Source organism: Thamnophis elegans, chromosome 15 (assembly GCF_009769535.1).
Source record: "Thamnophis elegans isolate rThaEle1 chromosome 15, rThaEle1.pri, whole genome shotgun sequence".
Lineage (NCBI taxonomy): Eukaryota > Metazoa > Chordata > Lepidosauria > Squamata > Colubridae > Thamnophis > Thamnophis elegans.
Window position 1 is genome coordinate 48,485,557 of NC_045555.1, and position 27,136 is coordinate 48,512,692.

General features: G+C 38.4%; 1 protein-coding gene across 2 annotated transcripts in view; it reads right to left on the minus strand.

Annotated features, from left to right (window-relative positions):
• The window catches only part of ADGRA1 (adhesion G protein-coupled receptor A1), a 324,929-nt gene that overhangs the window by 252,961 nt on the left and 44,832 nt on the right, over positions 1-27,136 (minus strand). For both annotated transcript variants that reach the window (XM_032232081.1, XM_032232080.1), the window contains exon 3: positions 1,355-1,426. In XM_032232081.1, coding sequence (XP_032087972.1) covers positions 1,355-1,426 — 72 coding nt within the window. The remainder of the gene's footprint in view (positions 1-1,354; positions 1,427-27,136) is intronic.

Below are 27,136 nucleotides of genomic sequence, written 5' to 3' on the forward strand. Positions count from 1 at the left end.
CTATTGCTATTCTGGAGATGTGCAGCCCTTTCACTCTCTGGTTCTCCATCTCTCCTCCCCCTCCTTCCCACACCCCACTGACATTTGGCATTATCTCTCAACCATAATATCCCCTCTCTCTTTCCGCATGGCATAATTACGCTGACATTATTTTATTTTGCTTTAACTATTTTTTTTACAGTATTGTACACCTCAAAACAGTTTAGAATCCTGTCAGCTTCTCCACTGAGTTGAAAGAAGCTGTCAGAGACATTTTAAAAATAAAACCATGCCCTCTTGAGGGTTAAGAGAGGACCAGACTACCTGATCTTCAGCAACTGAAGGAGAGGCAATCTACACTCACTTTCAGAGTAGAAAGCAGTTGAAAAATTAATCAGGATGCACAAGGACTAGGGTCTAGTCCTCATACCATTATAGCAATAGCAGTTAGACTTATATACCGCTTCATAGGGCTTTCAGCCCTCTCTAGGCGGTTTACAGAGTCAGCATATCGCCCCCACAGTCCGGGTCCTCATTTCACCCACCTCGGAAGGATGGAAGGCTGAGTCAACCTTGAGCCGGTGAGATTAGAACCGCCGAACTGCAGCTAGCAGTCAGCTGAAGTGGCTGCAGTACTGCGCTCTACCCACTGCACCACCTCGGCTCCTACATTCCTATATATATATAATGTATTTGACCAACACCAGAGAGATCCAGTTTCTATCCCATCTCTTATTTTTCTGCACTATTTTGCACTTGCTGCTTTTATTTGTAATGCAGGGAAACGCTTAGCTCTATTCAAGACTACATACCGTTAGAAAGGGTAGAAGAAAAGAGAAGAGCAATCAGCAAATGTCTAATTATGAGTGGTGATGGGTACACTATTGGAAAACTGGCAGGACCAAGTTGTGGATAAATCATCCTGGAGAAAATCTATCTACATGGCCACCAGGAGCCAACACCGTCTTAATGGTATATAATCATCATCAGTTTTTAGATATAAAACTGTAGCTTGTACTGTCAATGACCCCCATAAAGCCTATCCATTCTTCATCCCTTTATTCTTTCATCTGGACTACATTGTTTTGCCAATATATGTTTATGATACCATCCAGCATATGCTGCAGGTAAACCTAACTCAGAACACAAGTTTTCATGTGTTCAATTTCTTGTATGATTGTAGCGAAGATGTATTTGCTTTGTCTCAATACATAAACATAAATCATGCACAGGAAAAAAAATATCAAACTGCTATCATACAGTATTCTTTATCTTATAATTGCATGGTGATGTATTCCCAATTCTCTGGAGACCGAATATCAATATCAATACGGGCATAATTTTTAAGGTAATCTCAGTTGCAATTAATACTTACAGACGTTTCAGTTCTGAAAGTCCATAGAAGGCTCCTGGTTCAATGTTACTAATTAAGTTATTCTTCAAATCTCTGGAGATAACAGAAGAGAAGATCCAATTAATGTGTAGTATACATGAAGCTTTATATTCATAAAAGGATGACGGAGAACCAAGCTTTGAAACCGCCTCTGCAAATGTTAAAAATCAAGGAAAAAATAATTTGACCCTTTTCCCCTCTTACATTAGAAACCCTAATTAAAACTTCCCATCTTCAGTTCACCATCTTTAGGGGGAATATACTATTAAGCTAGCAGGGAATAACCATATGGAGAGTTGCATTGTACTACATCAATACACTACTACAGGTAGTCCTTGACGTATAACAGTTCATTCGTGATCATTCAAAGTTACAACGGCCCTGAAAATAGTGACTTGTGACATTTCACACTTATGACTGGGACAGCATTCCCATGGTCATGTGATTTACACTCGGATGCTTGACACCTGACTCATATTTATGATGGTTAGGGTTAGGGTCCCGCATGTGAACACCTTTTGCAACCTTCTGACAAGCAAAGTGAATGGGGAAACCAGGTTCACTTACCAACTGTGTTACTAATTTAACGGCTGCAATAATTCACTTAACCAATGTGACAACAAAAGTTGTAAAATACGGCAAAGCATAACAAATTTCTCAGCAATGTACATTTTGGGTACAATTGTAGTTGCACATTGAGGACTACCTGTAGAATCTATGTTCCAATCACTAGCACTATGTATAGATTTATGAGGAATAAGTACATGCCATACAGGCAATGTTCCCTCTGATTTCTGACATGCCAAGTGGTTTTCTGCAGCTTTTCCCAAACCAAGTATAAATTTGTGAGCCACAGTACAAAAATACTAGTTAATTGTAAGGACATGTAATAAAGACAGGCTAAAGTGTTCAGATATTTCTTAGTTGAAGTGCAGAAAGTAGGAAGTATAATACTGTAGTAAGCCACACATATGCTTGCAAGTCATTCCCTCAAACCATTTTTTACTCCTAGCTACTGTCCTTTTTTAAACTTTTGTATTATGTGTTTCTTTTAATGTTGTACGCCGCCCTGAGTCCTTGGGAGAAGGGCAGCATATAAATCTAATAAACCTCAACCTATGCAGTTTTCAGAAATGGTGCCACTTCCTTTTCCCCTAGAATTGAGAGTCCAAAATTAGCCAGTTAATCCAGGTCTAAAGCAGGACAATTTCTTAAGTTTGATCTAGAGTAGCCTGTTACTGCACATAGGCATCACTGCATATCTACACTGTAAAGGTTTGAGATTTGAGATTTAGTTTATTTGTATGCCGCCCTTCTCCGGGAGGGACTCAGGGCGGCGAACAACTCAGAAAGGGGAAAGGGGACACAAACACAACACACGTAATTAATACACAAGAGTCATACAGCCATACCAGTCGAGAGGGGAGGGGAATTCATCAACCCCAGGCCTGCCGGCACAGCCAGGTTTTGATGGCTTTCCGGAAGGCCTGGAGAGAGGTGAGGGTCCGGATCTCCGCGGGGAGTTCATTCCAAAGGGCCGGAGCTGCTACAGAGAAGGCCCTCCCCCGGGTAGTAGCCAGATAGCATTGGCTGGTGGACGGAACCCGGAGGAGGCCGACCCTGTGCGATCTAACGGGTCTATGGGAGGTAATTGGCAGCAGGCGGTCTCTCAAGTACCCAGGTCAAGGGGTTGATGGGTAAGCATAGGTTGCAGACGGCTGCAGTTGGGCTAATGCGCACATGTCCCCCAAATCCCAACTGTGTGTTGTGTACAGAGGTGCGTGTTCTATGTGCTGATTGATCTGAATTCCTGTTTCGTGCTGTTTGAATGCCCGCTAGCCAGAACATTACATTTTTTAAAATATAAATGGAACACTTATGCAACCTCCCCCAAATGACAGGTGGAGATGTTTCCTAACATTCAACGCTTCAGTTTCGGGGGCCACTGCACTAAACGGACACTACACACACACACACCTGCTTATAGATTATAGTGCCAACTCAGTAGTCACTGGTAATTGATAATTGGAATCAATATATTGTTAATTGTTTTAAATGATTTTTCTTTTTTAATTTGATATTGTAATGAAGTTGTTTTTAAAAAAAAAACACAGGGGGGACACCTCCCCCCCCTCTTTCTTCTTACCCCATTCTTACTTCTCTGAATGGATTCTGACCTATTTCAAGTTGAATTTTTTATAAAATTAACAATGATCATGGACCATTTCTTTGAGTTTTCCTATGCTCCGCCTGGTGTCAACTTTGATAGGGTCCATCCACCATGTTCTCTGGTTTCCTTTTACTGCAAACTCTTCCAAGCATAATTACTTTCTCCAGTGAATTCCCTCTCATGACACGATCAAAGAAAGTGAGACAGTTTCCTGATTTTGCTTTTGCTCGTTAGTCACTTTTGCTGCCAGGGAAAATATGCAGCAGTCTTCTCCAGCACCACAGCTAAGATGAGTCAATTTTCTTCCTGTTTTACTTTCCTAAGATCCAACCTTCATAGCCACAGGTAGAGCAGACTAACCTACATCTGGTTGTCAGGTTGAGGTCCTTGTTTTTCCACATTCAAATTAGTTTTAGGTAGGTAAATCACTAGCAATGTAGCTTTGCTTTCCCATTATATTATAGCTGCATGGCCCAACGATTGACTTAACTTTGGGGAAAAACACATTTACTTTTGGTCTCTTTCCTTCTGTTCTTCAAAAAAAAATGAGCCTATACTTGTGCTTCTGTTTTCCAGTAACAGTCCCCAGATGACAATACATGCTTTGCCGCACAAATGTAAACAAAGTTCTAACAAGAGCATGCAATTTAGGGGTTTAAGTAATTGCTGTGGGGCTGCTACATTAAGATTGCTATATTAGCTCGGTTGCTACGAGCACACTGAGCTAATTCATTCCCTGGCTCATACATAAATCAGGAAACTATAATTTTTTCCACTATACACGCCTCTGAAATTTGTAATTCGGTTATTCAATAAAAATACACATCTTTGCAAATGTCTCTTTAGTGGAATGTGCGTTTAAAATGTGTGTATTTTGAGAGAAAAATCATTAGGATCAAATCTTTTTATTTTTCACTTGCAAAAACGGTATAAGGGCATTCAACTTCACTTGACTCAAGGGACAAGAGGGGGTGGGGTCATTTTGGGAGACAGATTCATGGGTTTTAAAGGATAAATAGGGTGGACTGGCAACAGGAAAAGGAATACTTGGCTGCCCCTAACCTACATATTTTGCATCTCCCAAAGCCTTTAATGCAAAGTGATTTTAACTAAGCAATTCTGTACTCTTCTGGGAGTCAGTCTCATTGAATTTAAGGAGATTTACTTACTTATAAGTAATGCTTTGATCTTTGTCTCCTGATATGAATAAAGATATCAAGCCAAATTCACAATGTCATTCACATTCTCTCATTCATTCATTCATACTATGATAAGACAGATTATGTAGCCAATGGACAAATGTTTTCCAACTATCTTTTGACCTAACAGCCAAGGTGCAAAAGTGAATCAGATACAATGTGAGCTTTATTCTTATAGTTCATATAGGTACTATGGTTGATGATACATCAAATCTATAAATAAAGAGAATGTCTCTCAACCAGTTTTCAGCCAAGGTTGTCAGTCAACACATTCAAACATTCAGCTTTCAGTCAGTCATTCATAAAATCAGTTTAGAGTTGCAAGTCTGAATACATAACTTCTTAAATTGATTTTGGATTTATTTTCAATTAAAAAAAAACAAAATCCAACAAACTGCTTTTGTTAAAATGTAGTATTTAGGAAAAGGAAACCTCAATATGTGTACAGATTTGTCTCCCCTTTCTGTTTGTTATCTGGAAAGGACAAAGAAGAATTATTGTCTTATAAACCCGCCCAAACAAATTTAAAAAGAGGGTCTTGGTAGGGATACATACTATGTATATTAAGAAAAGCTATATGTAAACCGACTGTGTTTTCTAAGAAGGTAATCAGGGCAGGTTTGCTACAGCTTGAAGCAAAAAAAAAAATACAATTCTGCATATAGAAATATCCATGCCTCATATTTCTGCTGACAAATAACTCCTTGTGCAAAGCAAAATTATTTATGCTTGTTGAACTCCAGGGAAGAATATGATACCTTGTTTGTGGATATTGTGATCTCCCTCTTATCCTTTTAAGAATCTACGCCTTAACCTTTGCCAGCATGTTTATTTTCTCTTGGCAGTTCCGTGTTATTCGCTTTATGTAAATATCAACTCTAACCTATTTCTCAAAACTTTCATAAATACCAAAACTCTAACTGGTTGTAACTCTTTTCCGAGTAGCTGCAAAGGCAGAATAAGTGCAGCCAACAGAATGAGTTGCTTCCCCTCCAGTCATCATCCAAAAAGATGAGGCTGACCCTACTTTTGTGAACAAGGACAACTGTTTATCTCTACAAGAGAACCAAGTTAGCCTTTGGTACTTCTCCCTTTCAGCACAGGTGGGCCAACTGCAGACAATGAAGTCAATTAAGACTGTAAACTTAATGTTGTGGTGGCCGATTACCTCTCTCAGACCAATTAGATCGCACAGGTTGGGTCTCCTCCGGATTCCATCTGCCAGCCAATGTCGGCTGGCGACTCCCCGGGGGAGAGCCTTCTCTGTTGCAGCTCCGGCCCTCTGGAACGAGCTCCCTGTCGAGATCCGGACCCTTACTACCCTCCCGGCCTTCCACAAAGCCACCAAGTCCTGGCTGTTCCAGCAGGCTGGGGGGGAGCTGAGAAACATCTACCTCCACGGAAATTGTGAATGTTGGTTTTGTTTTTAATAAGTTGTCTTTGTCTTGTTCCCCCCTTTCCCTTGTCTTTTGTGAGCCGCCCGGAGTCCTCCGGGAGTGGGCGGCATACAAGACAAATAAATAAATAAAAATAATAAATAAATAAAATCAAAACTGGATGCCGGATTCCATGTGCGGCCTTCCCAAGGCATTCTAAAGTGGTATTAATACTTCGCGTGATCTTGATTCCATCCCTCTGTTAATGCAGCCTAGAACTGTGTTGGCCTTTTTTTGGCAGCTGAAGCTCCTTGATGGCTCATATTTAAGTGACTGGCAGTTCACTGAACAGATTAATTTTTTTTAGTTTTGCTAGGAATAGTTTTTCAGGCCTCCAGGAGCAGAAATGCCCACCTGGATTACATATTCTGCAGCACACCGAAATCTGCATCAGCTATGCAAACTTATTATTTTCCAGAGAAGCAGAGTTTATCCCTGCTGCAATTAAGTTGTTTGCAACTAAAGGCCGAGCCCAATTGCTATACAGGGCTCAATTAGGACCATATAACAGCAAGATCACTTTAGAAAGGATTCAAGCAACGTTTCTGAAAAATATCTTCTAGGTAACCCACTGTGTTTCAAAGGTAGTGCTTCGACAGGAAGCAGGAGTCAGTAAACTTGAATTAGGTCTCTGGATAAATATTTTTACTTACTGGTTGAAACTACCCTATGACTCTAGTACAGTGTTTCTCAACCTTAGCAACTTGAAGATGTCTGGACTTCAACTCCCAGAATTCCCCATCCAGCATTCGCTGGCTGGGGAATTCTGGGAGTTGAAGTCCGGACATCTTCAAGTTGCCAAGGTTGAGAAACACTGCTCTAGTAGATTACACCATCTAATATTGGAAGACAACTACAAAATCTTCCTGGGAAATAGGATCCAAAACAAACTGAGCCTCTGTGATTTATCCAGTGATGCCATCACCAATTCAACCTTAGAGTCAGATCAAGCGAGATCAATATTAAGGCAAAGGAGGATCTTAGATTTAAGAATGTAGAATTAGAAAATAATGTTGCTTAGGCCCATGGTTTTGATCTGCTCTGATTATAATCAAGACAGAGCCATATTCCCAGAGCAGTGTTTCTCAACCTTGGCCACTTGAAGATGTCTGAACTTCAACTCCCAGAATTCCCCTTGAAGTCCGGACATCTTCAAGTGACCAAGGTTGAGAAACACTGTCCCAGAGAGATAAAAGATGTGGGGGCAGGACCTTAAAATATATAGAGATCCCCCACCACTATGGTGTCCCCCCCCCAGTGGTAACTTTAGCTCAGACTGTTTGCAATATTTTGAATGTTCATTAAAAGCTTTACGCTTCTTTGCATCAATTTTCTACAGAACTAAATAAGAAAACCAGAGCAATTTTGGTTGCATATTTATATGCCCCATTCCACGTCCCTCCAAAGTTACCGCTGAGATGGGCAAAGACTGTTTGGTATTAATTACATCAAGCGGCATCAGCAGATGGGGCCACACACAGAGCACCAGTCATGGCCAAACGTAGCCAAAAAAAAATCCACCAAAAATATTTTGGATCACTTTGCAGAACTATTTTATACAATGTAATCCATTCTTTTTAAAATTCCCAAATTACTAAAACTTAAGGGTTAGTATTACTTTGGCAGAGAATCCTGACTTAAATACCAATAATATGTCATTTGTGGTATGCGTGTACACATCTGAAAATAAATCAAAACCAAACCTCTGTTATAATCCAACCATAAGACGCTACATTAAGTCAATGCGTGCTACAACAATTGTTCAGTTGTACAGCTGCAGAAATACGGCTGGAATATTTATTGGAAGCATAAAACTTTTTTGGCAGTTTCATTGCTGTTTTTAGAACAGTAATAGCACCACAACTGTAATTAAACACTCAAAATGACGCACTTTGCAACTCCCAAAGCAACAGGAAATAGTGATGATCTATACCTGTTTCACGTAGACCAGAATATAGATATGGAACTACTTTCTTCTGCTGGATATTCTACTTTGATAAATGCTGGAAAGTAAGTAACTTTTACTTGTTCTCCGGTATCTCTGAGTAGTTTTCTCCCTCCATGTACTCCAAAGAACCTTTTTCCATTGTAGCATCTGGCACCACCACAGAGCCTTCCTTTTTTAATCCTGCCATTGTGTTTTTCAGCAGTAAAGCTGAATTTCAGAAGGACAGCAACTTCTGTATTCATGCCAATCAATTTACTGCACTAACAGCAAATGCTCCTTAGAAAATATGTTCTCTGTGTGTTTATCTATAATTTGTTAAATCATAATTAGACTACTACAATACATTAAGTCACAGTTGAAATATGTTCCAAAAATACAACTGCTGCAAAATGTAGCAGTTGAGTACGATACAATGCCCATATTGTGCCTACCCTGATAAATCTATGCTGACTGTTTCCCCAAGAAGAATTCAAAGCATTGTTTTTTAACCTTTAATCTGTTTAGTGGCTGGGTTTTATGTGCCTATGTCATTAGTAACACGCCATGCATTTAAAATCTACAGGGGAGACCACCCTGTTGAAGATGGTGGCCTCTTCCTTTACATTTATTGATCAGTCACTAAATTTATTGATCAGTATGAGAAAAGGAGTTTTCTCCGCAAATGTATGGAAGAATTATCTCTGGAATGGTGACTGATTCATATTTTCCCTGCTTCCACAGGCCTACCTTTTTATTCAAATATTGCCAATACTTTTAATAGCTTGGTCATTTGGATATTAAAAAGCCACTGCTTGATAGAAAGCGGGAAGCCTTTGACACTACAGTGCAATACTTTGAACTGCAAAGTGGAACAAATAAACAATACATTAAACATCTGGCTGCTGTATGAGGGTTAAAAATGCAATAGCTCTTTGCTTCAAGATTTGCTGACATGTTATACTTCAGCACTTGAAGAGACAGTTAATATCCAGTCAGGGTGTTTTTCCCCCAGCAAATTATCATCACTACAAACAAGTCTATTGGGATGGTAACCAATGCACTTATTCGTGTTTATATTAAATAAGCATATAACAGAGAATAAATTGTTCCAACTTCAAGAGTAAAATTGGGTAGTATATATAGGAATTTCCAGGTACATAAATTAACTAAGAAATGTACGAACCTTAAAAGTGATGGGGGCAATTATATGCTCTTTGGTCTACATAGGCTTAGTTTTAGCATATGCAATCCTGTTGCTCGTTCAACAGTAAGTCTCTTTTAGATTCATCTTTCAAAAGGAAGATGAGCAGGGGGCTGGACTAGAAGACCTCCAAGGTCCCTTCCAGATCTATTCTACTGAATAAATCTTATATTAAAGGCATTTTGAAACCCCTGCATTTAAAAAAAAAACAAACCGATGTAAATCTCTGGGCATATTATTTTCATTCAGCATTAATCCATCCAAGTAAAATGTATAAAGTAATTATAATTGAATATCTATCATCTATAATCTTTGGTTGAAACTAAAAGAAGAGAGAGAGGGCTGTTTCATTTATTCAACCTATGCACTGAATAAAAATATTCAGGGAATTAGATTGGGAAGTGGCATTAAAATTGGAGGAAGGAACAAAAAATTGGGTTCCTTTGGAGCATCGTAGCCTCTAAAGTAAGATCCACCCCGCACCCTTCTATTCTTTCATATAAGCCTGAAGACCCGGCTCCGCCAGTTGGTCTGAGACCAAAAGGGGGAGGTTCCAGGCTGGCGGAGGCTAATTGGATTGATGGCAGACACCACCTCTCCCCTCCCTTCCTCTCTGATTTCCACCTATCCATTCTTCGGTTATCATATTGATGTATTCTGTTATATTCTTCTTTCATTGTTTATGTTATGGGTCTATTATTTACTTTCTGTTCTATTTACACTTTTTTCCTTTTTCCTACTGCCACATACCTCCCAGCGGCCGGTGAGATCCCACAGGGTGGGCCTCCTTCAGATGCTGCCAGCCAGGCAATATCGGCTGGTGGGCCCCCCGTGGGAGAGCCTTCTCTATGGCTGCTCCAACCCTTTGGAACGAGCTACCCCCAGAAATCCAGACCCTACCCACTCTCATGGCCTTCAGGAAAGCTGTTAAAACCTGGCTGTTCCGGCAGGCCTGGGGCTGTTGACCTCACTGTTGAGGTCCAGCCCCGATTAGAATGAATGCATGTGGTGTTGTGATTTTAAATCTGTCTTTTCTATTTTTTATTATTTTTCTTTTCCTTCTTTTGTAAGCCGCCCGGAGTCCTTCGGGATTGGGCGGCATAGAAATCCTATTAATAAAATAAATAAATAAATAAATAAATAAATAAATAAATAAATAAATAAATAAATTATTGTAAGTCACCTAGAGTAGCCCCATGGTTGAGAGGCAGAATAAAGGTAATAAACAAACAAGCAAACAAATGAAAACATTGCATGCTATGCTAATAACATAGTTGATAGCTACTCTGATAGCTAAAAAGATAAATATTCTGGAAGCTCTAATAATACAACTCAAGGAGCCGATGGGAAAAAAAAGCCAAGACCAAGATTTAATATAAATAAGACTTAACTCATGATAACGGATAAAGCAATCAGCCTCAGAACTGACAATGAAAATGATGCAAAAGTGGACAGTTATGCCTTTTGGAATTGGTTATCATCAGTAAAGAACTAAGCAGACAAAAGTATGCCAAAGACGCAAAAAGAAGCAACATAAATAAAAAACATTACAGGAAAACCCTCGAGTGGCATTTGGTGGAATAGCAAAGAAGGTTTTGGAAAAGAGACACAGATGCTAGGATGTGTCGGTGCCTGCAAAGATCTAATCATACAGGTAATAATTTTTCCTATGACACTCCATGGAAGAAAATGTTGGACTTTAAAGAAGTAGGATAGGAAGAGCATTTCTGATTTCAATGTTGGCATTTTAGAAAACTATGGAATAACTTAGAGAGCCAGGAAAAGAAACATATGGAATCACAGAACTCTCTTTTGTGATACAAATGACCAGGTTCAAAGCACATTCTGAATACATTATTTCAACAACATCTAATTTCCTTCAGAGGTCTACAATGATGGGAAATGTGGAAAGGGGGGGGGAAGGATGGTCAGAGATGAGGTGATGGACTCAGTTACAGCAGCAATGGATGCAACAGATTGTTCTCCCCACCCAAAAAACATTTAACATTTAAACCAGTATCAAGATAATGGCACATAATCTACCATAAATTGAATCAATTGTTTTAGTGCAATACAGTTTTTAAAATGCAAAAATTAAATTTGTTTCCTCGAGTTTCTAAATCATATTTTGACCGTGGTTTTTCTCAGTGGTTCAGGCATGTGTTCTTAGCCCTTTCCTAAAATGAAATAATTATGCACTTAATTTCAGAAATGAAATAATTGTGCACTTTCGATATATGATCCTCTCATTATTTATCCAGCTACTTTTTAATTTAATCATTTGGCATGTATTAAGAAATCAGGCTCTTGGGTATCAGGGTATAGTCGTTTCTATTCTTAGATAAAGAACAGAAAAAAACATTTGTGCTTTGAATGATATATTATCTTATATTTGAAGACGTTGCATTATAACGTTTGAGATTTCTGCATCATAATTAAAAGTGCATTTAGACCTAGATTAAATTGAGTATCCCATTCAAGTTTTAATCCCCTAAAACTGGCAATGCGCTGAATTGGATAGCATTATCCAATTCACATTAGCACAATTTAAATCTATTATTCTGTTTGCAATGTACTGAAAGTGGCTGATAGCATAAATAAAAATAAGAATTAAAAATTGATGCATGCTTAGAAATGTAACTTAAAAGATCTGAATAAAAGTAGGGAACAAGTACAAAATAGGAAATGGCAATGCAGCCCTCATCTGCAGAGCCCTCTGAGAAGCCTGGCATCTTTTTAAAAAAGGACTTGTGCTGTTTCGATGCCTCAGAAAGTTTACACCAGTGGGCCCTGCTGATATAGTCAGATTCTAACTATTTAGGGATCTGGTGATTAAAAAAAACAAGAGTTTGAATTGTGCCCAGAAAAAAAAAACTGTCAAGAAACTAGTTCCAAATTTTTATTAATCAAAATATGAAATATAAAGAAAAAAGGAATATAGTGGGAAAGTAAGGGAGGAATTGAGAAGAGAAAATATGTAAGGAAAAGGGAGGAGGGAAGGAAAACATTGACTTTTTGGCTCTTCTAAGCACAGTAGAATATGATACAAATATACAGCCTCAACTTTTTACTTTTATAGAATAGTATGTACTAGCCATTATCTAATCAGCAAAACCTAAAGTCAAAGTTTTATTTTTTTTCCAAGAACAAAGACCAGAAGAGGTTCCAAGTAGAAACAAACTTAGTTGTGTCTTTTTTAGAGCCGAGGTGGCGCAGTGGTTAAATGCAGCACTGCAGGCTATTGCTAGATCAGCAGTTCAGCGGTTCAAATCTCACCGGCTCAGGGTTGACTCAGCCTTCCATCCTTCCGAGGTGGGTAAAATGAGGACCCAGATTGTTGGGGGCAATATGCTGACTCTCTGTAAACCGCTTAGAGAGGGCTGAAAGGCCTATGAAGCGGTATATAAGTCTACTGCTATTGCTATTGCTATTGCTATTTTTAATTACTATTAAGGCAGTCAATTTAGCCGTCTCTGTTAATTCCATCCATTGGGAGGGAAGGGGAGGGAGTGGGAGGAGCCAACCAGGGGTGGGATTTGGAGGTTCTCCAAACCAGCCATAATGTTAGCTACAGGTTCTCCCGCACCTGGGTGGACCCGTAGCAGTCCACCACTGGATTCACTTAACAAATGTGGCAAGAAAAGTCATAAAATGGGGCAAAACTCACTTAGCAACATAAATCCTGGCCTCAATTGTGGTTGTAAGTCAAGGACTACCTAAATTTTCTCCAGCTCAGAGGAACAGCATGTAGCCCTATCCATTCTACTTGAAAGAATAAGTGCCTGGCACGAGGTACTCTTTAATTGTCACTTGATTCAAAGATAACCTCAAGTCAGCATACTCATGTTGTCTTGATTTATGATTTCCTTTATTACTTCTTTTTCTTTATTTTTATAATTGTATTCCCTTTATATTTTAGGGGAAAGTAATCATTTGATTAACTAAAACATTTTCAGAGAATAATAAGAGAACCTCTTAATATTTAAAACACCAGAATTCAGTCAATTTCCACGACGCTTCTGTCTTCTGCAATTAATGAAGTAGAGGAACAGACCTCAATAGTCTCTTCATAGTTCCTCTTTATTCATTGTTAAAATGAATGTCCAGTTAATATGGGAAGACAGATTCACTATTGGAAGGAATATTCTCAAGACAATCCTGTTTCTTTAAAGGTAATTAAGAGGGAACCAACATAAGAATAATGTTGCCTAAAATAACAGACTTTTAAATAGCTACAATGCTTTGTCAGTTCAAAAAGTTGAGGAATCTAATTTAGTTTTGATTCAGATATTGGTATCTTGGCCCTTTCTGCCTACTGTGAACCTGACTTAAGACAAAAAATGGCTTTTTAAAGTTCTTTTCCAGATTCTGAAATTATTGTTTCTCTCAAAACAACGCAGCGCAATTAACTTTTTATGGTAATTTTTTAAAACACTACAATTAAAAAGATAAACAATAACGCAAACAAAAAAAATATAGAAAATACAGAAAAGGAAAAAGTAGAAAAAATATTAGGCAATAAAGATAAAAATATATAAAGAAAAGAATATATAAAGAAGTGACTTCATTAAAAGTAGAAACAAGTAGAAACAATTTTAGTAACTTATAAGATACAACAAAAATATTTTCTTCCCATACTCCATCTCTTATCTATAAAAATCCTTATTCAGTTGTAGTCAGCAAAAGTTGATGTTCTCGAGCTTTTATTTTTACTTTGTTCCTTCTCACAAAATCCTTCAAAACTTTGACAAATATTTTTGCAAATCCAATATTCAAATGTTATCCAAGCCATGCCCTTAGTTTGTCATTTTTACATCTTCTAATTATTCAGACATAAGGTGGTTTTATTTGTATATCTACCGTAAGATTCTTTTTTCATATCCTTCTTGTAGTGTATCATTTTAAAATCCAGTTTCAGATCAGTATCAATCTTAACAGAATAACAGAGTTAGAAGAGACCTTGGAGATCTTCTAGTCCAACCCACCGCTCAAGCAGGAAACCTGCCCCCTTTCAGACAAACGGTTGTCCAATCTCTGTCTAAAAATATAAAAACTTTCAGATCAGTTTCAGCCTTCTCCAGTAAAAGTTGCTCTTCTTCCATAACATCTTTAAAGATAGCCTATCTATAATAACACATTCCTGAAATTAAATTCTGGGTCCATTGTTCACAAATATGCTTATTTTAGTAAGTCAAATGTTAGTGCTCTTATCCTTCAATTGTAATATTTAATTTCTTCTGGCTCCTTCTTGTATCCAATCTTCATAAGTCTTATTCTATCATAGCATTTGAAACAACAGCGTTTTAGCAATAGCAATAGCAGTTGGACTTATATACCGCTTCATAGGGCTTTCAGCCCTCTCTAAGCGGTTTACAGAGTCAGCATATCGCCCCCACAGTCTGGGTCCTCATTTCACCCACCTCGGAAGGATGGAAGGCTGAGTCAACCCTGAGCCAGTGAGATTTGAACCGCCGAACTGCAGAACTAGCAGTCAGCTGAAGTAGCCTGCAGTGCTGCATTTAAGCACTGCGCCACCTCGGCTCCCATTAGAAAGATTCTTATATAGGTAATCTTCAATTGAGCCCAAAATTTATGTTGCTAAGTGAGACAGTTGTTAAGTGAGTTTTGCCCAATTTTACAATTTTGTTTGCCACATTTCTTAAGTGAATCACTTCAATTATTAAGTTAGTAACACAGTTATTAAGTGAATCTGGCTGTCAGGCCTGCAGTGGTTCCTTTAAGAATCTTTGGCCTGCCACACTCTCATTAAATGGGGGGGGGGGAATAGCAAGAGGTAGAATGTGTTGTTTTCAAAATAAAAAATTCCTTTCTAGAAGCTCAAGGTTATTCTTTGTCTTCGCACCTTTGCACCTGACCGGAAGAAGCTGGGTGGAGATGCCAGTGAGGAAGAAGAGGATTGGACCATGTGATGGATTTGTGGGTGTGGGAACAAGATCATGAACTTTAAACTGGGTGGAATCCCAGGAAGTTTCAGAATTGGGATTCCGTAGCATGATGCCAACATGTCTGTTTTATTAAATTGGAACTTTAAGGATAACTCTGCCTTGGACTCTGATTTAATTCTGCATGATATTTGGAACGCTGACATTGGCTTTCCCATTGATTTCGCTTGTCAATGATTTACGAGTATTCAACTAGCAGGAATAATATGATGATATGTTTGCATATTTTTTATGTCTCATTTGTTTTGGTTTGTTTGTTGGTTTCTGTAAAAACTTTTTTTTAAAAATTTTGTATTTTAACTTTTTTTTTGAATAAAATAAAAATTCACAAAGAAAAAAAAAGCTACATTGAGATTTCTGGTTAATCCAAAAGTGCACTCAAAGTTAAATTGGCTTAAATTGGGTTATTTGTAACATTCCAAAATCAATTTTTAGCCACTCTGTTGCTAATTATTTTTTAAAAAGAATTTTTAGAGTATCTTAAATTGTATTTAAAACTTTGGGCTAAAGATTTAAGAAAACTCAATCAGTGCTTTCAAACTTGTTGATCCGAAGGTTCCTAGTAGCCAAAAAACAGGTAATAAACACATTTGATTAGAAAAGGAAATGTGGGAACCCCGTGTAATAAAGGCGTTGACCATGGTTTAAGCAAAGATGGCACCCCCTCGACTCTAAAGAGCCCCCACAACTGTGCTGCAGTCTCCTAGTGAGAGGCAACTGACTGGAGCACTTGTGAGTCATCTCAAGTCCTCTCCTTATCAGGAGAGGAATTACAAATAGTAGATTTACTAGCCAACTCTTCATTCTGCTGCAATTATCAGCTCTGCTGTCAGCAAAGTTAGGGTTAAGGTTGAGTTTCCTTTTGTTCCCCACAAACAACTCAATACAACAAAATGTATTTCTAGAGATCTTAATTACTGATATAATGATGTCCTCAAAACCTTTTTTTATAGGCTGTTTTTATTAAGGCACTAGGTTAGAACCAGGAGATTGTAACTTTTAGTTCCCCCCCACCCTTAGGTCAGAAAACCAGCTGGGTGACTTTGGGCCAATGACTCTCTCAGCCCAACTTGCCTCAGAGGGTGGTTGTTCTGGGGAAAACAGGAAGAGGAAAGAGCCGAGGTGGCGCAGTGGTTAAATGCAGCACTGCAGGCCACTTCAGCTGACTGCAATTCTGCAGTTCGGCTGTTCAAATCTCACCGGCTCAGGGTCGACTCAGCCTTCCATCCTTCCGAGGTGGGTGAAATGAGGACCCGGATTGTTGTTGGGGGCGATATGCTGACTCTGTAAACCGCTTAGAGAGGGCTGAAAGCCCTAGGAAGTGGTATATAAGTCTAACTGCTATTGCTACTGCTATATCTATCTATCTATCTATCTATCTATCTATCTATCTATCTATCTATCTATCTATCTATCTATCTATCTATCTATCTTCTGTATCTATCTTATCTATTATCTATCCATCCAAGGCTCAGGGTTGACTCAGCCTTCCATCCTTCCGAGGTGGGTGAAATGAGGACCCGGATTGTTGTTGGGGGCGATATGCTGACTCTCTGTAAACCGCTTAGAGAGGGCTGAAAGCCCTATGAAGCGGTATATAAGTCTACTGCTATTGCTATTGCTATCTATAAAAACCTTTTGAAAATGTTTTTTATTCTACCCTTATTAAATAACAATAGCAGGATACTTTTTTTAAAAACCTCATGATTGAAATTGAGAAAAACACATTGTTTAGGATCAAGCAGGAATACGAAACAGTGAAAATCCACTTAATGAATCTGAAAACACCTCCCCAAACATTTTCTTGAGACTTTTAAATTTAGAAGTTGGAGCTTAAATAACTTGGTTCTATGTTAATTAGAACTTTCTTTAAAATGTGGGCAAGGAAGGATTGAGTAGCAAATGAATGACCAGAATTTGTGGCGGTTTTTGTCGTGTTTTGGGTGTGTTTGTGTGTGGGGGGGGGGAATCCTATTTCCTCAAATGTCTATCTACACTTTCTTTAAACAACATAAACAATTTATTATTTTCTTTACAGAATTGTATTCCGCTACTGATCTACTCCCACCATTATATTCCCAAAACTATAGTTAAAGCATTTTTAAAAATTAATCTGATATCGTAGTGGAATGACCATATCTCGAATACTGATATTAAATGGTTAAATCTTACTCATTTTTATAATATGAACTCTATACAAGCTCCATTCTTATCCTCCTCTTTGGCTGATAAGTGGTGGGAAAGGGCAGCTCTAACACAATGACCTTCCATATCTGGCTTCTATTCAATATACACTAAACACATTCTTCCTCATCTCATCACACTGTTCCAACTCATTAAATCCAAGTAAAGTCCGAGAATTGAGATACGCCACCAAATGTGCACAGTTTGTGTTTACCAGCTAAAACAGTATAGAGAGTGTTGCTTACAATCCTCTAATGCAGAAGCAATTTTGCTGGCATGCTCTGACAATTTATCTATTCATGCTGGAGTGGAACAGCGTCTGCTTCAAAACTTGGGCTGCTAATGGGAAAAACAGGGATATTAAAATCCATCAGAGTGAAATCTTTGCTGCCATGAAGGGGTCATTGATCCAAGAGACAAACAACTTAGTGTTGATGGTTTAACAAAACATTTTTCACAGAGATTACATGCTCATCCATCAATTTACAATATTTTCCCATCACAAAACAATAATAATACTTGCTCCACAGTTGCCAATTATAAATATTAGCAACTAAATCTAAATGCTGAAATCCTTGCATTGTTATACTTTGGCGTGTGCATTGACAAACATTGCTATACTAGGCCTGGTGATTACATTTAAATATCTAGACATAATAGATCTGTTACTTGATTAAAAGAAAAAAGTGACTATAGAAATGTTGTAAGTTCCAGCTCTGGCTCTTTGAATAAGCCAAGTATTCTGAATAACCAATGCTTCTGTAGGGCCTGAACCTAGGTAATTTTCTGCCATCTGGTTTTGCAAGACTGGGAAGATCTTCTTTTAGGATTCAAGGCCAAGTGCAGTAACTCTTTCTGGCTAGACCACATATGGCATTCTTGACTGACTTAACAAAAAACAGTGTGTATTAAGAAAAAATCCCAGTGGAACAGACAAGGCTGCCTCTATTTCTGGTGAGCAACAATCAGAAACAGAGGATTAAGTTCTTTTGGTTGGGGCAAACCAGTTTCAGTTCATCAAGTTAATAGTCTTTATTTTCTGAATTGTTTGAAGATGCTGAGATCCTCAATACACCCAAGATCCTTGAACACCTGAGGAAAAGGATCCTAATAAATTCAAGCATCCCTTGAAAATTTATGGATATGAAAAAGCCAAAGCTACTTGAATCGGAAGATAAGAATGAAAATATCATGCCTATAACTCATGCATTCACATTTCTTATCAACTCATTCAACTTTAAAACAATATTTGTCATAAATTACAAAGCAGATTAGCAGCATTTTTATTCTTAGTAGTTAAGTAGATTCCATTTTGCTAATGATTTACAAATATTGGGAAACAAGGAATGCTTCTGGTGCATATTAGCTTAGTAACTAATTTCACTTTTGACACACAGCAATATTTTGTGATATTAAAAAAGGTCTCTTTATCACAAAGCTAATAAAAACAATGAATGCAAGCTGATAGAGAGGAAATTAAACATTATTATCTTATGAATTCCGGCAAATACTTTTTAATTAGTGTTATTATTACATTGTGCATAGCCAAAGAAAATTCCAGATCTATTTTTGTTCTGAGAAAACAACTTTAAAATAAAATATAAGATAATTTTCATTTATTTTAATATATTCCATTGGTATTTAGCTGAAGTCCACGGACAGAAAATTGAATGCATTCTCTTGCTAGTGTTTTGGAGTAAGGAAAATTCTCCCAGACTACCTCCCTTCTTCAAAGCAGCAGCAATTTTCATTACTTTGAAAATTAAATAAGTTTTCTTCTGAAGAACAGAACATTTAGCACATAACCTGAACGATTCAGAGTGATCGTTTATATCTAATGCAGTAGTAAAAGATAATTGCTGTGTGGTAATTATTATTACTTTAATAATCATGTAAGTTTCTTCACTGCTCCTATATGGTTAAATCTTCAGGAGCCAGTGGGACCTATAAACGCCATCCTAAACATTCACAGAATACATGATAGGATTCAACCATACAATTTATACCTATTTTCATTTGAAAATTCATTTCATTTATGACTGCTGAAAGCCTCCTCTCTGTCTCCTGCAGTTGCATTTCTAATAGAACATGGCAAAGAAAAATATTTTTTCTGCTGTCCCTCATTCTACTTGCTTTGATCCACCACAACGTTTGGGAAAGGTACTGAATTAACCAGGCTTCTATTCAATATGGCTTTTATTGACTTTTGACAATACTTCCTTTACTTTCTCCATTTCAAATGCTGGTCTTAAAACTCACAAGAGGAAATAAAAGACCTTAGGACATTATTTTATTTCTGACAGGAAACCAGTTTCTTATTCTGAGAATATCAATTAAGTGTAGTTCACTTTACAGTTTGGTAATTATTCAGTTAAATACAAATATTTCAAAAGACCAGTCCTGTGTATTTAAATTTAAAAGTAACACTGTATTAAATATACATGAACTTTAATAATATATAATGGCAACTGCCAAAGGATAATTTCTTGCCAAGACAGCCTTCATGACTTCAAGAAAAAGAGCGTTGGGCTCACCTGAACGTGTCTTTTCAGTGGAGTAGAGGGAGGGGCCACATCCCGCCCTAGTTAGTTAGACAGGGACCGGGGGAGGGCCGGGAGGTTCTTCCCGGGGATTCTTCTGTGTTTGTTTGCGGATGAGGACGTTTTCGCCAACGAGGAAACTGGGAGCCAATAGGAAGGGCAGAAGCCTAAGAAGTTTTCTCTCAGTCTAATGGACCAATCAGGCTGTGTAAAGCCCTCGCGTGACCCCTCCCTCGACTCCCCTGGAGAATGTGGAATGCAGTGCTGTGTATTTAGTGTTATAAGATAGTTTTTGTTCTACTTGATTTAATCAAATCTGGCTTAAAAGATTTTCTGGTCACAATAATAACTAATTACTAAGGAATGCATTAGAATTTGACAGGGTTGTTCCCCCCCCCATTAAAAGTCCTTCAGCATCAACTAAACTTAGAAACTGGTCATCATGAAATTGTACCTCCTGAGGGTTCAAGCATTTATTACATTCTAAAATAATTAGTTCAGCTGCTACATGATTTTTCTCACATTTCAGGAACAGCTTTTAAAAACAAAACGTTATGAAAGTAATTTAATACCCGTCTTAAAATACTATATCGAATAATGCTGGTTTTTTTTTTTAAAAAAAAACAGCATAAATTTGGTATGTGCCCAGAATAATCTCTACTGCAGACAAATTCTAATAAATTTTAATACTGATTGACATCTTTCCACTGAAATCTATCATTGTTGACACAATTAAAATGTCACCGGCAGGATCAAGACAATTCTGGGGCTTGTAAATACTACCAAAAATGTTAAGTTTACGGCAGGCATATCCAACCCACAGCTCACAGGCCACATGCAGCCCCGGACATTTAGGGATACGGTCCCACAAGTTCATAGTTTTTTTAACATTATTATATAATTTTATATTATAAAAGCATATATTTTATATGGAGCCCATGACATTTCCTATGCATTCAATGCAATCCAGGCAAGCCAAAAGATTGGAGATGGTTTTTGCATGGTTTGGAGAGGGAGGGAGGAGAAGCCACCTAATTAGAAGGAAATCTCCCCTTACCAAAGTTTCCATGAAAAACAGAATGATATTACATAAAATCATTAAAATCTTCATAACACCACTGCATGTTTTTAGTTTTCTGGCCTCTTAACTTCTAAAAGCTCTACAAATAAACCAAAATTTTACAGGGGAAAAAAAAAGAGATTGCTATCATTTTCCATATACTGCCTACAGCATCGCCATATATTTTGTGTATGTGTATAAATTGCAATTTATTTTAAAAAGTCTATAAAGAGGCACCCTGATGAAGAAAGATAATTTAAAAATGTAAATAAAGCTTGACTGACACTCACCCCTGGCCTCGGAAGAGAGACAAGCTTTGGGGGCCCCTTGGAACCCTAGAAAAATGGCCAACACGCGTGTCTCTCGGAGGACGCATAAAATGACACTTAACTGAGGGGGGGGGGCGCTTGGGCCCACTCTGCCCAAATGTATCAGGCAGTATATACTGTGGATTACAGTATATAACAGTGATGGCTAACCTTTTTGTCATAGTGTGCTGAAAGTGAGTGTGTGCATGCACCCTCACCCATAATGCAACCTGTGCGCGACAGCCCCCGCACCCCTGCACACATAACTCCCCGTGCTCCCCCTGCCTGCATACATGACCCCCCTGCGTTCCGTTTTGGGCCTAGTAGGCCTCTCTGCAGCCTCCTGGGACCAAAAACGGGCCGCAGGGGGGAACATCGCACCCCTCTTGTGCTCACCCCCACCCCACACATGCACGCATGAGCCCCTCTCCCCCCTGCGCATGTGCTCTCATCTATTGCATGCACCCCCACACACACACATGCACAGCAAAGACCCAGAAATCAGCTGGCCGGTGGGAGACACGCACACATGGGTGGGGTAGCTGAGCTGGGGCGACAGCTCGTATGCACGCAGAGAGGGCTCTGCACGCCACCTATGGCACATAGGTTCGCCATCACGGGAATATAAGATGTGAGCAATGTCAGAATGGCCTCCTGGTCAAGGAAAAGGCAGAACTGGCACACAAGTGGAACCTATTCAAAGCTGTAACTAGCTCAATAAGCCATAGCTGTGAGAATTCCCAATTTGCACACCAGTCTCAAATGGGGAAGTGCAAGGCCAGCACAGACCATTAATCAAAAGTGTCCCCAATTCAGAAGGCCAAAACAGTCGTAGTATTGTCAGAATGAACTAAAATCTGTATGTATTTTATGTAATACATGTAGACATTAAGAGCTTCTAGGCTGAGCTCGTACACTGACAGTTTCAACTGCACATAACAGGTTGAGGTGTATAGTTGAATATCATCTATGTATTCGTACTGAATCCTGAACTGATAGATGACCTCACCCAACACTTCCATGTAGATCTGCCAATTACCTCCTCTAGACCAATTAGATCCCACAGATTAGGCCTCCTCCGAATCCCATCCGCCGGCCAATGCCGACTGGCGACTACCCGGAGGAGAGCCTTCTCTGTGGCTGCTCCGACCCTCTGGAACGAACTCCCCGTGGAGATTCGAACCCTCACCACCCTCCAGGCCTTCCGCAAAGCCCTCAAAACCTGGCTGTTCCGACAGGCCTGGGGCTAAAAAAGCTTCTACCCCCTTCTCGAATGGTATGACTGCTGTGTGTTTTAAATTATGTATTGTTGCGCGTTGTTTTAATTTTTGTCTGTATCCCCCTCCCTTGGTTGAGTTGTGAGCCGCCCTGAGTCCCCTTTCAGGGGAAAAGGGCGGCATATAAATAAAATAAACATCAACATCAACATCTTTTAACAGGAATACAGATAGTACAAGTAAGTGATGTTATATCCCCCCCCCATTGACTGGAAATGACCACAGAGGAAGCAGTGAAGCCTTATAACTCAGTGACCCCATTCCTTCGTCAGTCCAGAGGGATCCTATGGTTAACAATACCGAAAACTGTGAAAGTTCAAGTAGCACATGGATGGATGCACCGCAATCCTTCTAGTTTTATTAAAGGTCATCGGCAAGCACAGTCAATGCTGCCTTTATCTTCTGTTCTGTTATCTTTATCTGAAGTTGAGATATATTTTTCATCAACAGGCATTGCATCCTGTTTATTAAATGCTCCCCAAGGCCTTCAAGAGCATTTATTACAAGTTTAAGTTTGCAATCTTAAAGTATATTTCACTATGAAAGCAACATATTCATCCATGTCAGGTTTACTGAGAAAATAAATTCACCAGAACTCTATAAATAATTTTAGAAAACTCCCATATGGCCTGCCCAAAAGCCCAAATGATTGGTTCATGAACTCTTCCAGGACTCACTTTAATGATATAAGGAGGGCGTGTGTCTATCTTTTACTACTTCTAAAATAAGTGAGTATTGCATTTCAGCACCATCTCCATCGATGTACAAGTTTTAAAAATGCATGCCATACTTTTAAAGGTCTTACTGAATAAAACAAATTGGTGGCAAGTGACAGATATCCATGCTCTCAGAATTTGTCTGGATAATCACTATACACAACTGAATTTACTCTATAGCATATTTGCAGCAGAAAAAAGTCCATACTTAAATCAGAAAAAGGCTTCAACTTTTTAAAGATAAAAAAGAAGCAAGATCAGTCCCTCCTTCCCTGAAATGGAAATAAAATATTTCCATGCAAGCATCTAGATTTTATTTGTATTATCTTATTCATGAATAATATTGTTTTAAACTTAAGCAACCACTCCTAAACTGATCTGATATAACAATAGAAACAATCTTCTATGTTGCCTTATTTTTAATAACAGCAAAATGGCATTGATATAGCAATAGCAATAGCAGTTAGACTTATATACCGCTTCATAGGGCTTTCAGCCCTCTCTAAGCAGTTTACAGAGTCAGCATATCGCCCCCAACAATCTGAGTCCTCATTTCACCCACCTCAGAAGGATGGAAGGCTGAGTCAACCTTGAGCCAGTGAGATTAGAACCGCCAAACTGCAGAGCTCCAGTCAATAGCAAAAGCAATAGCAGTTAGACTTATATACCGCTTCATAGGGCTTTCAGCCCTCTCTAAGCGGTTTACAGAGTCAGCATTAGCAGTAGACTTATATACCGCTTCATGGGGCTTCCAGCCCTCTCTAAGCGGTTTACAGAGAGTCAGCATATTGCCCCCAACAATCCGGGTCCTCATTTTACCCACCTCGGAAGGATGGAAGGCTGAGTCAACCCTGAGCCGGTGAGATTTGAACCGCTGACCTGCTGATCTAGCAGTAGCCTGCAGTGCTGCATTTAACCACTGCGCCACCTTGGCTCTTAGGTCAGCATATGCACTTGGAGTCAGCATATCGCCCCCACAGTCCGGGTCCTCATTTTACCCACCTTGGAAGGATGGAAGGCTGAGTCAACCTTGAGCCGGTGAGATTAGAACCGCTGAACTGCAGATAACAGTCAGCTGAAGTGGCCTGCAGTACTGCACCCTAACCACCGCGCCACCTCGGCTCATCATTCCAGAAAGGTATGTGAAAAATAAAAAAGAACAGGATACTTTCTAAAAAATTTCTGAACATTTTTAAATTCTTAAACTAGAGGAAACCACTTAGTATCCTGGTCAGCCAGTTCTTTACAGGAGATTCTCGCTTTTTTATTTCTATTGTTTTTGCTTCAAAAAGGTGCTTAAAATGAATTGCATTGAAATCCAACTAAAATATTAAGTTTGCCTCACTGCTGTTTTATCCTATTCTGCCCAAAAATAAAAAATTAAACAATGACAAGGCATTTTAATACTTGCTCATTACAGTATATGTGCAAATCTTTAAAAAAAAAATATCGAAGGACTTTCAAATCAGTTTGAGCTGGTTCTTAAAGTGCACGTTTGAACTGACCCGTTCTTCCTTGGAATCTTTAATCTCCAATCTGAACTGAATTAAGGCTGGTTTGTATAATGTTCATCTTCTAGAATGATCTAAGACATAAAGAATTCTAAAATGTAATGCCGGAGATGCCATCTGAGTTTGAACTGAATTGTCTTTAATGATTTAACAAGAACATGTTTCTTGGCTATAAATAAATGCCATAGATTCACAACATTTTTCCTTTGTGACTATTGCATAAAAAGACAGGGAATCAATTGCACCATGTCTGGAGTGGACGCATCATTGAAAAGGAAAAGAAATACAGAGGGTATTTTTGGTAAGTAGCTATTGGTAGTCTGGGGAGCCCTGGGAAGCTGAGTAAAAAATGCATCTGCAAATGAAGAAAATTATTATGAATTCAGAAGAAAATCTGCTGGATCTGTCCCCCCACTCGACTCCATTATGAAGCAATTTTCTGTTTGTGTTACATTTTGCTTTGATAAACAATTAAGTCATGAACACTTATGTAAGCAAGAATAAGGATTTAATTAACATACTGTACGTACATTATTAGAAGCCTTATTTGGAGTTAATGCATAATTCATTATTATTTCCAAGCGCACAACATAACATAAATGAGCTATGGTTTCCTTTTGCATTCTGGCACTAATCAGAAGCTGTCAGTTATCTTTCAAGAATATAATCAGCAATTTTATTTACTGAATAAATAAAAATAGAATTATACAGGAGACATATTTGCTGTTTCTCAAAACTATTAGGGATGTGGAAATCTTCAAGGGATTCTGCAATGTGAGGAAAGATTAAGCAAAGCAGCCAATTTTGCATGAGCTGGAAGAAACTACAAGGAAACTATACTCACGAACAGAGGAGTAAGGTCTTCCATACTTTTCTGTTTCCATGTAGAAAAGTTGGATTTTTGCAGGCGCTATACGGTAATCTTACCAAACCAACTATAAAAAAAATATGTTGGTCTCAAGGGAAGTAAAGTTACCATACTAATTTCTCACTTTAGTTCTGGGGATTTTCTTAGAAACAGAAGGAAAATATACCCAGTAGCTCATCTGGACTCTTTTTCAGCTGAAGGATTTCTCCTTCAATGCTCTACATTATCTGGAGCATAAAAATCCACATTTTTTATCACTGCATCAAGTAACATTCCATATCAAGTGCATTGATGTTACGCAAAAATATTTCATTGACACTGCACTCAATGATTGATAAGTTGGTCCCAAAGCTTGAAGAGTGGTCTGTATTAGGTATTATGACAAAAGATGTGTTCAAACTTCAAGAGCCTGCCTAAATTATTCCTTCACATGAAACCTTTGCGAGAAGAATCAGTGTTTACAAGGAATGATAATCAGATTTCCAAATGCTATCAAAACTATTCCTATTCAAAGGCAAAAAAAAGACATACATTTTTATTATCATTAAAAATTCTAGTGTTTCTGTAGTACATATATAATAGTTTAAATCAGTGGTAGTCAGCCTGGTCCCTACTGCCTACTAGTGGGTGTTCCAGCTTTCATGGGGGGCGGTGGGGGGTTTGCTGTAACTCTGCTTTATAAATTTTATAAAGTAAAGTTACTTCCCTACTTTACAAATCACCATTACTGTGGAAGTGGTGGGCGGTTAGAAAATTTTAATACTACCAAAAATACAAAAGTCGGCGGTAGGTATAAAAAGGTTGACTACCCTTGGTTTAAATGATTGAAATCACACATTGGTAAGGCAATGTTCAATGCTTTTCTCTCCTTATTTCAGCAATGCAATGGAATGAGACCAGCCAGATGTACAGGTTGGATTTAGAAGAGGTATCCACGGCCACATCAATAAATGTGATGGATAATGAGAATAGCTTGAGAAGAATTTAAACAACAGATCATCTTCCTAAGCTCAAACATTCAGCCAATATGGTCTCTGTAGTTATGAAATCAGCAGTGTCTTTATTGCAGTGTTTTATAGACATAAATGAGACACAATATTTATTCCAGTCACTTATTGATACCTAAATTGGAAAGAAACAGCTTTATGTCAATTAATTGTATCTACCTTCACAAAGATTAATTATCTGACATTAAAACAAAGTAGCAGAAAAAAAGGAGGCTTGCATTATCCATCTCTAAACAATTAAGTAGGTGGCTAGAAAAAATAATGCACTTTTGGATTAATTAATAGCCTCCAGTATCACAAATGTGTATCAGCAAAGTTGCAAACAGATTATCTACGTTACACTAAATCAGATCCAGCTTCCTTACCTCACTCCAGCCAGAAACACAATTCCTCACAA